The sequence below is a fragment of the Momordica charantia genome (genome assembly GCF_013281855.1).
Source record: "Momordica charantia cultivar OHB3-1 chromosome 4 unlocalized genomic scaffold, Mcharantia_2.0 BLBB01000004.1, whole genome shotgun sequence".
Taxonomy (NCBI): Eukaryota; Viridiplantae; Streptophyta; class Magnoliopsida; order Cucurbitales; family Cucurbitaceae; genus Momordica; species Momordica charantia.
Window position 1 is genome coordinate 5,268,264 of NW_028275162.1, and position 17,577 is coordinate 5,285,840.

At 34.7% G+C, this 17,577-nt stretch overlaps 4 protein-coding genes across 4 annotated transcripts; 1 reads left to right on the forward strand and 3 right to left on the reverse strand.

The window, feature by feature from the left end:
- The first annotated feature begins 512 nt into the window (after window positions 1-512).
- On the forward strand, window positions 513-3,394 carry LOC111017386 (uncharacterized). Its single transcript, XM_022293135.2, has one exon. It carries the CDS (start codon window positions 566-568, stop codon window positions 3,056-3,058), a length of 2,493 nt encoding a protein of 830 aa, XP_022148827.2. The 5' UTR covers window positions 513-565; the 3' UTR covers window positions 3,059-3,394.
- A 1,140-nt stretch (window positions 3,395-4,534) lies between these two features.
- LOC111017290 (Protein phosphatase 2C family protein) lies at window positions 4,535-7,195 on the reverse strand. Its single transcript, XM_022292996.2, has 4 exons — window positions 6,700-7,195; window positions 6,037-6,410; window positions 5,202-5,438; window positions 4,535-5,110 (listed from the first exon to the last, which is right to left on the reverse strand). The coding sequence occupies exons 1-4, from the start codon at window positions 6,956-6,958 to the stop codon at window positions 4,838-4,840; spliced, it is 1,143 nt and encodes a 380-aa protein (XP_022148688.1). The 5' UTR covers window positions 6,959-7,195; the 3' UTR covers window positions 4,535-4,837.
- Window positions 7,196-9,510: 2,315 nt separating this feature from the next.
- Window positions 9,511-11,863, reverse strand: LOC111017418 (RING/U-box superfamily protein). The gene is made up of 3 exons (XM_022293172.2): window positions 11,372-11,863; window positions 10,483-10,679; window positions 9,511-10,087 (listed from the first exon to the last, which is right to left on the reverse strand). Exons 1-3 carry the CDS (start codon window positions 11,588-11,590, stop codon window positions 9,721-9,723), a joined length of 783 nt encoding a protein of 260 aa, XP_022148864.2. The 5' UTR covers window positions 11,591-11,863; the 3' UTR covers window positions 9,511-9,720.
- Window positions 11,864-15,385: 3,522 nt separating this feature from the next.
- Window positions 15,386-16,596, reverse strand: LOC111017332 (glutamate racemase). Its single transcript, XM_022293048.2, has 2 exons — window positions 16,439-16,596; window positions 15,386-15,849 (listed from the first exon to the last, which is right to left on the reverse strand). The coding sequence occupies exons 1-2, from the start codon at window positions 16,483-16,485 to the stop codon at window positions 15,531-15,533; spliced, it is 366 nt and encodes a 121-aa protein (XP_022148740.2). The 5' UTR covers window positions 16,486-16,596; the 3' UTR covers window positions 15,386-15,530.
- Between the last annotated feature and the right edge of the window lie 981 nt (window positions 16,597-17,577).

Sequence of the window (17,577 nt, forward strand, 5' to 3'; positions counted from 1 at the left end):
ATAATTATTTTTAATTTATTAGCTCTGATAGTTCTATATTAATTTAATACATTATTATTAATTAATTTTAATACTTATATTGATTATAAATTTTATCTTTACTAATTATAATTGAATATTATAAATAAATATATAAACAAAAAATAAAAATAAAAAGATTTTAAATTCTTTTTGTCCACACATATTTTAGAGAGATTTTCAAAATTTAAGTACAAATTGCAATGCAAATACAGTTACTAATTTGATGAAATTATAAGCTTAGTGCATTAAAATTACTACAATATTTTAAAATTTAATTTCAAAATAATATTTAAATAAATAATTAACTTTTTTACAATATTAAAAATATAAAAAAAAATCCAAAATCTTCAGAAATTGAAATTCAATTACCAAACCGAACATAACTCAAATGATTAAGACACCTGTGTCTGAAGTACTTGAGTTTGAACCCCATCCCACCCATCCCACCCCACGTGTACTAAAAAAAATTGAAATCCAATTTCTACCGAGAAACGAAATCCAGACCACAGCTTAAACCACTGCAAAATCTTGAGAGTGGCCAAAAATGGCGGACAAGGTCGCACTTCCGCTCCTCCTCCCCAGTCCAGTGCCCTCTAAACCCCTCTTCCACGTCTTCCACCACCAACCCACTCCGCCGCAGCCGCAGCCGCAGCCGCCGCCGCCGCCCCCTTCTTCATCGTCCCCCATAGCCCCTCTTCTCCAAGACCTCCTTCTTCCCCACCAATCCCCCTCTTCCCCTCTCACTCATCTCCCCAAACCCGCTTCCCCCACCTCCAGGACCCGCGCCCGAACCCGCATCGGCCGGTCCCGCGACCCCAACCGCGGGAAGCCATGGTCGCACCACCGCCTCTCCCCTCAAGGCCAGCGAATCATCGATTCCTTCCTCGACCCAGAATTCGATTTCTCCTCTCTCGATGAAATTTTGCTTCAATTGTTCGAAACCAGTCCCGAAGAGCTCGATTTCGCCTCCGATTCCGTTTCCCTCGACATTTTGGGGATAATCAAGGGCTTGGTATTCGGCAAGAAGCACGAATTGGCCTTGCGTGTCTTCGATTGGGTTCGTAACCGGGAAGATTATGCATCGTTTTTGAGCAGCTCTGCGATTGCTGTGATTATCAGTGTTCTTGGGAAAGAGGGTCGGGCTTCGTTCGCGGCTTCTTTGCTTCACGAGCTTCGAAACGATGGGGTAATTGTCGATATTTATGCTTATACTTCTTTGATAACTGCTTATTCTAGTAATGGGAGGTACAGAGAGGCTGTGATGCTCTTTAAGAAACTAGAAGAAGAAGGTTGTAGACCCACTTTAATTACTTATAATGTGATCTTGAATGTGTATGGGAAAATGGGCATGCCTTGGAATAGGATTGCTGCTCTTGTTGATAGTATGAAGAGCTCAGGGATTGCCCCGGATTTGTATACGTATAATACGCTTATTAGTAGTTGTCGTCGGGGGTCGTTGTATGAAGAAGCTGCAGAGGTGTTTGAGGAGATGAAAGCAGCTGGGTTTAGTCCGGATAAGGTTACTTACAATGCGTTGTTGGATGTGTACGGGAAGTCTCGGCGGCCTAGGGAAGCCATGGAGGTGTTGAAGGAGATGGAAGCGAGTGGGTTTGCACCTAGTATTGTCACTTACAATTCGTTGATATCGGCTTATGCACGGGATGGTTTGTTGGAGGAAGCTATGGAGCTCAAAACGCAGATGGCGGAGAAGGGGATAAAGCCTGATGTTTTTACTTACACCACGCTGTTGTCTGGCTTCGAGAAGACGGGGAAGGATGATTATGCAATGAGGGTGTTCGAGGAGATGAGAGTTGCGGGGTGCCAACCGAACATATGCACCTTCAATGCTCTGATTAAGATGCACGGTAATCGGGGTAATTTTGTGGAGATGATGAAGGTTTTTGAGGAGATTAAGATATGTGCGTGTGTGCCTGACATTGTTACTTGGAATACACTTTTGGCAGTGTTTGGGCAAAATGGGATGGATTGTGAAGTCTCAGGAGTGTTCAAAGAGATGAAGAGGGCGGGGTTTGTGCCTGAGAGGGACACTTTCAACACTCTTATTAGTGCCTATAGCAGATGTGGTTCTTTTGATCAAGCAATGGCTATCTATAGAAGAATGTTGGATGCCGGGGTCACTCCCGATCTGTCCACTTACAATGCCGTTCTAGCGGCCTTGGCTCGGGGTGGCCTTTGGGAGCAGTCAGAGAAAGTACTCGCCGAAATGAAGGATGGTAGGTGTAAGCCTAACGAGTTAACGTATTGTTCTTTACTTCATGCTTATGCCAATGGCAAAGAGATTGGGCGAATGTCTGCTCTTGCTGAGGAGATCTATTCTGGCATAATCGAACCTCAAGCTGTGCTTTTGAAGACACTCGTTTTGGTTTATAGTAAAAGTGATCTTCTGACGGAGACCGAACGTGCTTTCTTGGAACTTAGGAGACAAGGGTTTTCGTCCGATATAACGACTCTAAATGCCATGGTTTCAATTTATGGTAGGAGAAGGATGGTTTCGAAAACCAACGAAATTTTGAACTTCATAAAGGACAGCGGGTTCACTCCGAGCTTGACAACATACAATAGCTTAATGTACATGTATAGCCGCACTGAGGAGTTCGAGAAGTCGGAGGACATTTTGAGGGAAATTATCGGGAAAGGAATAAAGCCTGATATCATTTCATTCAATACTGTTATTTTTGCCTATTGTCGAAATGGTCGAATGAAAGAGGCCTCACGGATATTTGCTGAAATGAAGGATTTTGGGCTCATCCCCGATGTAATTACGTATAATACCTTTGTGGCAACCTATGCAGCTGATTCGATGTTTGTAGAGGCAATCGACGTGGTGAGGTACATGATCAAGAATGGATGTAAACCCAATCAGAACACATACAACTCTCTAGTGGATTGGTATTGTAAACTAAACCGTCGGGAGGAGGCGAGTAGTTTCGTTTCCAATCTACGGAATCTTGACCCACATGTAACTAAGGAAGAGGAATGTAGGTTGCTGGAGCGTCTAACCAAGAAATGGTCATAGCGAAGAAGGAAGCTGGACGTTCTAGGAGATGTTCGCTTCTCGCCCGAAAAAACCGCTCAATCCGGGTGCGGAGGGTGAACTCTGAGAAATGGTGCAGAAAGTTTGAACTCATTCATGGCTTTGTAGAAGACCTGATGCAAACATGAAAAGAGACTTGGTTTCTCTCATCTGTTTGGGGAGAGGGAGGAATCAGCTATGGGATCTTTATGATTGTATTCATATTCCCTATATATATGTATATTTTTTTTGAAATACATATTCCCTATATCAAAATTGTAGAAACTTTTTATCATCTACATCTGTAAGTAAAATCATACAAACTCTGTTACTGTGGTATAGGAAAGTTGTACGCAGTCATTACCGGGATGAAAATGAACGTTTTGAAAGTACATGGATTAAAATGAACTAAAATTAAAAGTACCTAAATCAAAAGGACGTTTTGAAAATACAGGAACTGATGTAAACTAAAGTCAAAAGGACGTTTTGAAAATACAGGGATTGATATAAACTAAAGTCAAAAGTACCTGAGCTAAATTTATATTTAAATCAAAATATAATCACTTATCCAATAGTAATTAAGATTAAAGAATTATAGACTTAGATCAAGTTTGATTGTTATAATATCTGTATTGAAATTGGTCAATGGCAATTTAGTTAAATTTGGTGGGTTAAAATGATAATAAAATAATTGTTTGAAATTTTCAATTCCATCACCAGATAAACAATGTCTCAAGAACACTGGACAGCAAGTGGATATTATTAATAAAATAAATAAAAGAAGTTTTATACAATGAGATAATAAGGAAATATATATTTCATCTTTGAATTCATTTTAACTTTCCAATTCATAATTTGAAGTCTTGATATGTTCTAATTGTGTAAAAACAATGCAAATAAGAAAAACAACTAATTCCAAACTTAGACATCTTACACTTGAAATTTTAAATTGTCGATTACGTTTAGAACATAGTATTACAAATCAACTTTTCTTATCTCAAAGAGATAGCAACGAGACATTCTTTACATATATAAAAACTATGTCGTCAACGTTGTCTAGGCATAGCTCGGTAATTGACACCTACTTCTTTAAGGTTGGAAGTTCAAACCCCATGACCCTAATTTATTATACCAAAAAAAAAGTTGCAAACTACAACATTAATATTTGTCAACCTTTCAAATATTTTAAAACTCTTTTGTTAATGTTTAGTCATTATTTCCATGATATTTTAGAGAGAAATAATATATAAAAATTATTAAAATTAGGCAACCTACCAGATCAATAAAAATATCATATTATTACTCACTCACTCATTTCCACTTAGTTCGGACCATGCAATTCTCTTTTTCTTTATTAAAAAAAGAAATCTCAACGTACAATTTAACCTAGAATAAATCAATTAATATGTCTGCTAATTACATGACTAAATACTGAAATTTCCCCCCAAAAAAACATGTAATTGACTAACAAAATAGGTGTAAAAGGGGGAAAAAACAGAAGTGGCTGCCATTATTGAATGTGATGATAACTTCAAACAAGTCAATGGAAAAAAATCAATAATAAACCAAGAAAAAAAAAGTGGTTAGAATTGAGTACAAAAAAATCAAAGGTAGCTGGTTTCCATTAGAGCAGCAATTAGTGACTAAAATTTAATCTATCTACAAAGTCATCAACTGTGTTTTCTTCTACTGATGAACAGCTCTTGTCAATCCCATACCTACCATTTCTCCTCCTAATCTCTGTGTGTATCATTAATTTACCTCTCAGATCAATTCAATCTTTCAGAACATGCTGTTGCCAAGTTTTTCCTCTGCCTCATAGTTTGAGTTTAGAGAGAAGATGTCAACGGGTGCACTCGTGTACCCGGCAATGCCGTTCTTCGCCCGCCCTGTAGGTGAGCTTCTGTGGTGGTCGAGGTAGACGACGATAACAGTTATGTCGTCATGGAAGTGACGCCGAATCCCCTTTTCGATCTTCTTTATGTCTGCGTATCTCATCTCCCGCTTCTTTGCTGCCTCGTGGAGGGCGGCTCTCACTAATCTCTTTGCAATTCCCTGAGAAAGAGAAAGAAATGTTAGATGTGTTTGGAGTTTTGTTAGCTATTTTCGAGAGTTGAAATGAAATGGGAGTTTGTTTGCAACTTACAGCTCTTGGGTTCTTGAAAACTATCTCCACAGCAGCCTCATCAGTCAGTTGTTCCCAGAGGCCATCTGATGCAAAGATCAGGAACAAGTCTTGGGGTTTAAGCTCTCGTGTCAGGATCGATGGTTCTGCGGTCATTACTGGTCGTTTCAACGGGACGGGGTTCCCAAACTGTTGGAATATTGGATCCCGGTTGAATTCGGGTTTCTTCAAATAGACGTCGCCGATAGACCTTGAAACCTGAACTTTCAAAAGGATTGGAGTAATGAAAAAGATATTAATAACTCAGATAAGCACCGGTCACACAGGCCGTAATCACACTGCATATAGGTATAAGTTAAGTAATCCGACAACTCGAGGCGAAAAAAGCAAGCAAGCATACAAATTCCATAGGATTAAGTGAATCAAACATGAAACTAAGATCTTTCAGACAAGGAAACAGAATGAGACTAAGACAGAGAAGAAAGTTTAGACAAATATCTTATTGAAAACAAGACAGGAAGTAAACAGAAGATACCAAAAGGTTTCTATTAGCTTATATGGGAAACATCAAATCTGACTGTTCTTAGTTATTGATCTAAATTCTAAAGATGATGTATTTTGCAATGAAGTAGATATGTTCCTTTCTGCCAATGCAGCTTTTTCCAACAAAAAGAGAAACAGAGTTTTCATTTTAGAGTCTCAATTAGAACACAACTTGTGATATGTTCAAAGAGAACTCGAATAAGATTCTGATCATTAACCATGAGAGCAAATGCATCAACAGGCAAGAAAGCAACACGAATCGTTCTAACGAGATCACGGAGCCATTATTAAACTTGAAGGATGCAAAATTTACCTGAATTATGCCCTTTATCCTCCAAACTCCACGGCTATAGACAACAATATGGGAGTCGTCAGGATGCAGTGCTTCAACCTCTTTCCTAACTTCATCAACTCCAACATTGTGATCAGTAGACAACCGCTCTGCAACCACCGGAGTTCTCTTACTCTCCGAACCTCTCCGGCCGAGCACAGCCCTCGAATCCCCGAGATTCGCAACGTACAATTTCGTATTCGAAATCGCTCCCACGAGGCAGCATGACCCAACTGAAGCAATCTGTGGCTTGGCAGGCAGAGCCCGCTTCACCAAACGCAGAAAATCCTCTTCTGTAGCATTGAATGCCTTCTTAATAACATCCTCCGAGAGCCCACCTTGTTCAGTAGCAAACTCTGCAACAAACTCAAAAAGTAAACTCCGATGAACAAATCCCAGTCTTCCTTTATTCCTCCCCTCTAATTTCACCATTTGATCATGACCAAATTCCAAACAAAATCACAAAACCAGAGATATCCCAATGACATCAAACTGCACATTGACCATAAAAAGCTTCATAATCTAAAACTATAAAAAACCCAGAAAAAAATTTCCAAAATCCAAAAGAATCCCATCACGCCAAACTGAATCACACATAACAAAAACAAAAAACTACATAAAGGGTCTTTGAAGAGGGGGGCTCACTGTGCATATAAGGAAAGAGATGCTTATTCACAAAGCGAGAGGCCTCGGGGCCGCCATGGCCATCATAAACACCAACATAGGTAGCCAAGGGAGACGTAAACACCTGGCTCTGATCCTCAAGGCAGGAGTTGGCCTGAACAACGGCGATCGAGTAATCGCCAGAGGCATGAGGCTTCAATTCAGAGTGCCAGAGCAGGCCGTCGCCGGCCCAGCGCCCAAAACAGCGCTCCAGCGGCCGGTAGAATGATCTCAACATCATGGGGTTCCGATGGGGGAGCAAAAAAGGGCCTGTTTGTGATCAAATTTGGTCGCTTCGCGTGCTTGAAGATGTGGGTCTGGTGGGTATGTTTGTCTGCAAAATGGGATTTGTTGAAATTTTAGGTTGGGTTTAGAGAGAGAGGCGCAGTGGGGAAGAAAAAAGAAGTAGTACCGCGTAAGCGTAAGTGGAAGGAACGAGAAAAAACTGAAAATCGCACCATTTCCATACTCTTCAGAATCCGCGTAAATAAAGCGTCCATTTTTTCCCCCTCCTTCCCCAATTTTGATCACATTTGTTGACTTTTCACCCCCCCGTTTTGCTCTTTCCATCAATGGATATTATCATTTTCATCCCTTACTCTAACTTATTTCATTTTAGTTCCTTTGCGTCTAAATCTTTAAATTTAGTTATGGTAATCTCGATAAATCTTAAAATAGTCTCCACTGTGAGTTCGAGGTGTTCTATCAAAGAATAGGTCGATATGAATGTATTTTCCATTTTTCTAGTGATAGTTGACTTAATACCTGATAAAGATTATTTTTAGATATAGTAAAAATACAGGGAAGCAATTTCGACAGAGAGCACAGCGATGAAAATCAAATAAATTCTTAAGTACAGGAACAAAAGTGATATTTTAACCTATAACTTTTTAAAATTTTCATTTTTGTCCATAAACTTATTCAAAATTTATATTAAGGTGATAATTAAAATAAAATATCTTATAAAACTAAGAATTGAAATTCTCATTTTTCTTATATTAGGAGTTTTATTTCTTTTAATATTTTGGATACTTTTTTTATAGTTGGAATTCATATTTACATTTACAACCTTAAAATTAAAGTAAACGTTAAACAATGTTTACAATCGTGGAATATAATATTAATTTCATTTTAGTCTTTATAATGTCAAATATTTTATTGGATCCTTTATTCTTTTTTTTTTTTTGACAAAATTTTATTGGATCCTTGAACTATACAAAAATACACACATATATATATATATTATTTTCTGTCCCATTAAATTTTTATTTTTCATTTAATAGAAATTTAACATGACATCATGCGGATATGTGTTCTAAGTCACAGATCACTCCATAAACTTCAATAATTCTATGGTCCAAGATTCTATTTAAACACATATTCTTGTAAGACCGAGTTTCAAGCACAAATCATTTTTAAAATATAAATATAAAAAACAAAATAAGTAAAAAGTTGAGGAATTGGAATAAAATTTAAAAAGTTTAAATACTATTCTCGTCCCTATACTTTTAACTTTACGTTATGTTGGACAATTTAAGTTTGAAACGTCCATTTTGATTCTTATTCTTTCAACTTTTGTTATTTTAGTTTTTATATATTTTAAAAGGTTCATGTGGTCTTTCTACCTTTAAAAAGCGATAATAAATTACATTTCATTCACTAAAATTTCTTGAAATGAGTTCTAAATTTGTATAAAAAAATTGTTATTATGTTAAAAATAACTAAATTGATAAGTGTTTTTAGAAGTATAGAAATAGACGTTTAGAGATCAAATTCAAAAGAGTAGAACTAAAATTAAAAACTTAAAAGAATTGAGTCAGAATTTTTTTTTTCTTTTTTTAAGAAAAGCAATGAATGTGAATTGACCCAAATTTAGGGGCAGGGCTTTTTTGAATGTGGAAAAGTTTGGTATTAAGGGAGAAAATTGAATTGTTCCTCTCCCAAAATCCCAACTGTATTTATTATATTTAATACAGTAAACATCAACTTTTTGGAAAGTACCATCATTTTATTTATGATCTATTCTACCATTAAAAAAAGAACAAAAAAAAAGAAAAAAAATGAGAGAGAGGGTTGACTTGGTCAACCCATATGGTCCATTTAGAGAGAGAAATTTTAAAAAATAATAAAAATAAAAATTTAGAGATAGAATCTTGGTAGCCAAGTTATGACGTGTATAATTCTTATGATTATTAAGGAATAAAGTTGGATTCGTTGGAAAGAAAAACTTACCGGAGAAGTAAATGATTTATTGCAGTTACTAAAAATCAAGCAATTAATGTGAATTAAATATTATAACATAAGTTAAAATTCCACTAACGTTCCGGAGAAGGAAAAAAAAAAAAGTTAAAATTCCACTCAGTATTATTTTATTCTATTCCTTTAATTTTTTAAATATTTATTTCTGTCCACCTATCGCATGTTTGCCCATACTGACTGAACTTCAAATATCCACTTTCACATATCGTTGAATTAAGAAAAAAAAAGTTGAATTAAGAAAAAAAGTGTTACATATCAAAATAAGTATATATTCCATTAATGTGTTTAAAAATCATACTTATACGCTAACATAAAATTTGACCAAACTTGAATGTAAAAAGTTTAAAAATGAAATTATGCGCTATACACATTAAATTAAAAGTATTCTTAGTATATTAGTTAAATTATAAAATTATAAAAATAAATTTCAAAACCCCAATTTTTTTTTTTCAAATGGAAAAGATTTCAGAATAAAATTTTTAAAACAAAACACAAAATCATTATCAGTTGAAGTAAATTTTCCTTCTTCAATAATTAAAACCAAGAAAATAATATCCTTCACACATTCTTGGCTATTAAAACTGCCACACAGTTTGGTGTCCCAACACAATTCAGAACTCAGAAGGATACAAATATGGACTTCAACTATAAAGATTAATACCACAACTTGGTTGTTAACTGAAGTCTCTAAGCTTTCTACATACTGCAAATCCCAAGTTGAGATTTCGAACTCGTTAGAAAATATTAGTTTACATCGATACGTTGTCGACAATATGGACAATCTCCACAACTTCGAACCCATCGGTCCAAGCAAGCATGGTGAAATTTGTGCTCACAGGGCAGATGGATGAGTTTGTCTCCGTCTGTGAAACTCTCTAGACATATACTACAATCTGTTGACGTTATCGTTGTCGGGTCATCGTCAATGATATGCTCTGTATTCATAAAAACCTCAAGTTGTAAGCGGTCCACTGCCTCCCGTGAGAGACCAGGGGGCCTCTTGTTGAGTTCAGGAACTAATTGCAGCCTGTCAGCATCGACGAGGGAGATCCTTTGCGATTGACTTGTCGAGATTTCTGGATTCCCATCTGATGCTTCAGTAAGACCATTCCTGATCAATACCAGTTCGGTTAGTACAGAGCAGGAATCAGTTCCAGTTTTCAACATGTAGTTTACATATACATATTTTCTTAAGAATGATAAATTCCAGCTCGAAACTGTACGACACTTTACGAGTTTATGGGGATTGCTGGATTGGATCCTGTTAACTTTATGGGGATTGCTGGATTGAGTCCTGTTTTCTGAGTTATACGATACAGCCAAATCCTCATTGACAAAGAAAATCACATGAGTAGGTTCATACCACAGTTATGATTCAACTAAATTTAGAAAGATCCCACTGAGTCGATGAGGTGTCTATAGCTACAAAGCTTATATCTCTAGGAGAATCGACATGGAATGGGGCATTCCTATTGAAGTTCTAAAATTTTCTGTATAGCAACTGACCTGCTCGTCGGCAAAGAGGCACCTCTCAATCTCTCCAGAAGCCTTTCCCTAGCAAGTAAAACGGCTCCTGGCAATCTGGAATCCTCACTCAACCCAGTCCTCGAGCTGTTCCGAATATGAATATTCGCATTAATACTATTTCTAGAACCAAGACTTGTAACCGAGTCAGACTGAGCAGCCGACCGATCCTGAGCAAGCTACAATGAAGATACAGAGTGTTAATGTCTCCAAACTAATTGAACTCACTTTCAGACCAAGATGACAACCCAGAAAAATGTACAAAAGCAACCTAAAGTCGATCGAAGGAATGTCTCCATATGATCACACCCCAATTTAATCCTGGTTTCATAGCTAAGTAGCAGTAGAAAGCAAATAAATTTGGGAAAATTTTATTCATCATCATCACTTTCAGTCTTTCAGTACCAAGTTATGCCATTTGCTTTGTTCTGATTCTAAGGATTTAACAGCAATATAAAAACAGAATTAGAACTGAAGAACGAAAATAATGACTAATTTAACAGGTGGATGGAATAGAATTATTGTTAAATCACTCCTAAACCCGGAAAAACTTAAGTCTATAATTAATACTTTCAATCGCACGGTATCCCGGATCAAACCATTCTTTTTTTGATAAGAACCTGATCAAACCATTCTAAAAACTTACGCTGATAAATTAGGGCAAATTTGATCTCTTCCAGCATATTCTCAACTGATTATACAGTTTGGAAGTAGACGAACAGATAGGTCAGAAACCAAAACAGAATTCCACCGCTTAAAACCCCCAAATCAAAACCAAAATTGAACAATTCTTCCTAAGTATTTACAACACCGAAAGAATCGCACGCGATGAAGCAACACAAACCCAGTATTCGTTAAGATTTGTCCTTACAGGGTACGAAAACCGGGGAGATTGATGGCGTTCTTGCAGCGAGGATCGTCGGAAAGCGCCACAGGCGTTCAAATCGCGGCGATGAGTGCCGGTGTGACCATGATGACGCCGTGGAGACGGAAGATGCCGATCGGGAGGCTCAGAATCAAGCCCTAAATCCGCGTCGGTCCGGCCCCACCTGTACCTCCGATGATGAAACAGCTCCGAAGCGCTCGTCATGCACAGACTCAGCCACTACTTTGCTTGTTCCACTCAAATTTTCGCGTAGAGTCTGAAATTGGAGGCGAATTCACAGAAAAACAAAAGGACGAGGGGGAAATCGGAGAGGGTTTTCAAAAGAGGAAGCGATCGAGGGGAAATTTCAGAGAAAAATTCGTGGAATTCGCAGGAAATGGAGGGGGATTAGCTACGGAGCAGAGTTAAGGAAGACGAAGAGAAGATAAAACTCGAGCTCGGAGAAGAACTCCATAGGTCAACAGATTCTTATCTTCATCTTTTTATTTGTCTTTATTATGTAACAGTTCACAAGCAAAAAACAAAAACGCAGATATTTATTACTATTTTTGTCGCTGATTTTATTTTAGTTTTATTTTCAAAATATTTGTTTTAGTTATTGTACAAAAATTTTAATAAAATCCATGTTTTGTCGATGAATATACTAGAATTACCACCTTTTTAGATAACAATAATCAAAACAAAGGTTTTGAAATTACAATAAAATTAGAAAGAAACAGATCTAAATAGACATTTTAAGAGTAGATAGACGAAAATTTTAAAAAGTAAAAAAGAAAGAAAATGAAATTACATTAAAAATAGTAGTACTTAAACTTATTTATTTATTAGCAACGTGTGTTGTTGTGGCATTTGCAAAAGCTTTTTTCTATACTAGCAATATTTTTTCAAAAGAGAAATTAAAATTTTATTCCGGACTAAATCTCAATATTTAAGTTTATTCTAATTAAATTAAGGTCAATTTTTAATTTTTTAATTTTTAAAAGTATCATTTAGTTGCATGAGGTAGCTTCTATTACACATATTGACGTGGATAAATATGAATTAGGAAAAATTTTAATTATTACGACTTATTTGTTGTTAAAAATGATGTGGGTTTAACAACATTAATGTCAGAATTAAAAAGAAAAAATAAATACATGGCGCCAACAAGGAGTCATGCAATCAGGGAAGTGTGAAATGGCATAGGTCGACGACCTTTAATTTTCCAACCATTATTCTTAGAAATAGTTGGATGACTGATATATATTTGGAATAAGTTTAAAATAAATATTATTAAAAAAATTCAAGAATAAATACTCCAAAAGTGATAAAAGAATTATAATTAATAATAACAAATTTTGTTTTTTAAAATAGTTTGGAATAAAATAAATATTTAAAAATTTAAAAATTAAATAAATTTGAATATTTGAATATTGAAATGAGATTTCAACATTTTATTTGTTTGCCCGACCATTGGCTCATTAAGTCAAAAGAGATGGTAATAGAAAATTCAAAGTTAGAAATTGATAGGAAAGTAAACAAGAGTTTTTCCAAAAGCAAAAATAAATATACTTTTAGTCCATATTTTTTTTTTCTTGATTTGGTCAATATTTTTTTTAATTGTTTTTAGATAAAAGTTTAAATTTCCATTTCAATTGTGATGAATTCTTTGGAAGAAAAAAAAACCCATGTAAGTTTTTCTCTAGAAAATTTCCTTTTTTGAGGGGGGCAAAATTTGGTGGATGATCAGAAATTTTATTTTATTTTCAATATCCAAACTCTAAAAACTTCCACCAATTAAAAAAATGGTTCACTTTAGTCTCATAACTCATTTCATTACATATTGTATAAACAAATAAAATAAAATAAAAATTCAAAAATGATGTATATTTCAGAAATGAAATGACGTATTTAACCCTTTGATTATAAACATAATCTAAATCTTTATATCTATGTTTCCACTAAAATATTAATTAAAAGTCCTCACCGTATGCTCGGTTTGGCTAAATACTATTTTTATACCTTTAGTTTTGGTTCATTTTGATTTATGTGCTTTAGAAACATCCATTTTGGTCGATGTACTTTAACTTTAGTTCATTTTAATTTTTGTACTTTTAAAGATCAATCATATTTGAATTCCTATTCGTAAAATTTTAACACAAATTCTATACGCAATGGAGACCATTTAATACATAATTTAGTGAATGAAGTTTTAGGCCAGAATTGTTATTAAAATAAATTAGATAAAATGAAATGACTTTTTTTAAGGTAGAAAAACAAAAATAGACCTTTTGAAAGTAAATGGAAAAAATTAAAACAATACAAAGAACAAAGTAGACGTTTTGAAAATTGACAGACCAAATAAACCAAATTCAAAAATATCGAGACTAAAATAGTATTTAAACCAAAAGACTTAATATATATGTCAATGTCAAACATAAATCAAGTGGGTAAGACACTTTAATATCGGTTGAGTTCTCCTCGGACAATTTTTTTTTTTAAGAAGACTCCAACAATTGTTGAACAAACATAACTAATCATGATATATATATATATATATTATATATATATATGCTGAATTGTTGGTGATGTTCCATTGGCATAGAATATATTAAAGGTCAAAATATACTCAATTATTATTGCCCTTTTTAGTCTTCTTCCATGGATGGTATAAAACACGATATATCAAATATAAACTTGGAGAATATTTCACCTTTTTGTAAAAAAAATGCACAACATATACTATATAGGTTATGAATAGTATAAATAGAACATGTTAATGAAAAAATAATGAGAAATTCTATCTTAAAATATATGACATCATAGGTAATTTTTTGAAAACTGCATCACCTAAATATAGTTGAGCGAGAAATGTTTTTGATGCTGTATGAAAATCTTTTTATACTACTTTTAACTACAACAAATTTTAAATAACAAATAATCCATTAAATAAAACAATAAAGATGATAAAAGTTAATTTGAAAATAGTATCAACTCAACTACTATTCCATTTCTACAAGAACTACGAAGAAATTAGAAGTTTATCGGTCTCGGTAATGTTCTAGTTTCTTGTTTTTTGTCTATCGTTTCTAGATTTTTGATAAACATAAAGCATTTGAAAGCTTTTCATGTTTCTTACTTTTCCCTTTTGAAAAATGTTTATAGAATCGCGTAGAACGTAAAAAATAGAATATATAATTTAAAAAATTAATTTTCATATAAAATTTTTACCTTTTTAATTTAAAATTTATAGAAAACAAGAAACTCTTTTTATCAAAAAAAAAAAAGAAGAAAAGAAAAACAAGAAACAAGAAACAACTATCAAATATTAAAATATAGAAGAAACAAAATTTGAGAAACTTGAAAAAAGATAATAACGAATTTGGTTAGCGACTTGATTACTTATCTTTCTCAAAGAATTTTCTTGCATTGAGAAAAACAACGTCGGCATTGCTATAAATTCTTGTAGTGGGTCATTTTCTTGGTTAAAAATATATATTAATTACCGTTAAGCTATCGCTCATGAATTTAGAGATATCTTTAATTTTTAATATGCCTTCTCACATATTTTGTTCTTTGCCTACCAAACTCAAAAAGTACATTAACTTTATTTTCTAGTAGAGAATTTTTCTCCTCAATTCCCTTTTCTTGACCAACTTTTAACTACACCATTATTATTTCATGCTATTTTATTTTCTTCACCATTTTTTATTCCCTAATTTACACTTTATTTCCTTCCAAATTCCTTTTCCAAGTTTTGAATTTCAAGAATTATTAATCACTATCGATTTAATTAATATCATGGTTAGTTCGTATAAATGTTAAAGTCTCGAGATTGTAATTTGTAATTGTGCTATACTTAAAAGTTTAAACAGCTAGATTATCGTAATTTAGTATTTATAATATACCCTTTACTATATATTACTATTACTTAAGAATAGGATTGCTTAATTTTTTAACTAATATTCCTCCATATTAAACTTTTACTATGCTATATACCAAATTTTAATTCCAAGGTCATTTTGGTAATTGTCCAGCATTCCTCCATATTATTCTATGCAAAGCTCAACGCTCAAGTCTTAAATCACATTATTTACTGTTTCCATAGAATATATACTGGGCTTATCTTCTCCCTACTCTCCATTCCCCTCCTAATTGACCAATACTAGTGTCGATCCTGGGTGCCAAAAGCAGCAGCGAAGCGAGGCCCGACAGATGGATTTTGGTCGGGGTTTGGGTCATCGACGCCATCGGAGTCTCGAAACCAGCAAACCCTAGAGAAGGAAGCTGCATTTTCAGGGACATCCTTCATGACCCACTCATGGCCCTGAGGGAAGTAGATTCCTGTGCGAGGATGGGGCACCCAAGTGGATGAGTTATAGGGCCATGGCTCCGTTTCTATGTCCTCTTCTTGAAGTGCTTCTTCTTTCGCTTTCGACTCCATTGCAAAGCTGCTAAATTGGCGTCTCAATTGCTTCATTCGCCTTCAATAGAATAATAAATTAGAGCGTCAAATTTACACGAATGAATTAAGCTTTATTGGGTCGAAGTTTGAATTTTCACCAAAATTGTTTGAACAAATTACGTTGGTTGATGTTTGGTTCTACGTTTCTTTTCCCCTTAAATTTAAGTTCTTTTTGTAGAGTGTCTTCTGAACAAAGTATTTGGGCAAAAAGTACTCGACTACTTTCTCATGAAACACTTTAGAGTACTTTTAAACTTTTTTAAAGACGCTTTAACATTCCTTCTGGTTCGTTTTCAAAACAAGAGAGAAAGTGCTTTTAACCATTTGAAAAACGTCATCAAACATACTCAAAATCATACTTGACCAAATGATGAACAATGTTTAAAAAAGAGAGAAAAAAAAAGTACAACTTTCTCATAGACTTTTCTTTTTTCCAAGCCACTTTTTCCAATAGACTTTTCCCAAGCCAGCAAACAAAGGAACCTAAATTACAGTAAAATCTTTCTAGTGTTTGGAGGAAAAAGAAAAAAAAAAAAAGTAGTGCTGATAAAGACCATATAATCAATATATTATCACTCAAGAAGCCAACAATTATTTAACTTTTTTACCTAAGCAATATTGCATTTGCCTTCACAGCCCTCGCCATAATTATCATCAAACACAGCACCACTTTTTTCTCAGAACTTTCCGGGAAAATCCAAAGCCAAACAGCTTTCTGAGAAGTTATTTTCCGGGAAAATCCAATTTATAGGGAGTTTGTGGGGTTGGGAAAAAAGTGATATTATATTCTTGGGAGGACATAGAAGTACTTGCTCATCGTAGTCCTCTTCTGTCAGCTTCATCATAACCTCGAATAACAATCTTTTGCCCATATCCAATGGAAAGAATTTTCAAAAGCTAACCCCATTTAAAAGAACAGTGAAAATGAAAGCTTTTTGGTTTTTGTTTGGAACAACAAAAAAAAAAAAGGAAGAAATTTTTTCAAAAGGGGGATCGAATGGGTTCTTGTTGCAAATGTGTGGCTTTAAAACTATGATTGTTAGTGGCGTCTCTTCTTGGGGATTCCTTTCTGTAAATGTAAAATTAGGGTTCTTGTGATTCCTCTTGTTTGGGTCACCAAAAAGAAGCAAAAATATATATATATATATATTTTTTGGGTCTCGTGGATGGATATTGGCCAATGGAAAACAAAGTGTATATGGGAATTTTTATTTATTTATTTTTGTGGAAAAATATTTCAATAAATGTAGCTTTCGAAACTTGCTTTTGCTTGACCGGGAACAAATTGCTTTCTCCCCTCACAAGAACAATACATAGACAAGACAACATCAATTGCAAACTCACTCGTGAGGCTGATTGCAGTCGGGTCCGGAAGAATAGATCGGGCGGGGTATGCACATAGGAGTGGAAAGACGAGAGAGTGGTGACCCCCTATAAGTTTTTTATCCTCCGTACAGTACTATACTTGACGACAGTGTGGTTGCATACCTTGAACTGCATAAATTATTGTGGGAGGGGATGATTTCTTAAATATCCTCTACTGAATGGAAATTGCTCTTTTTTGAGCTAATAACTAGAAGAGAGGAAGTCTTCGTAGCTCAAGAGTGCTATGGATTGGTTAGCGGACAAGAGGACCTCAGAATAATTAGAGCGTCATTACATAGACCTTATTACGTGATCTTGAAAAAGTGGATATTGAGGAGGGCCCCCAAAGAGGCTTAAAACTCTAGAATATATACAATGACAC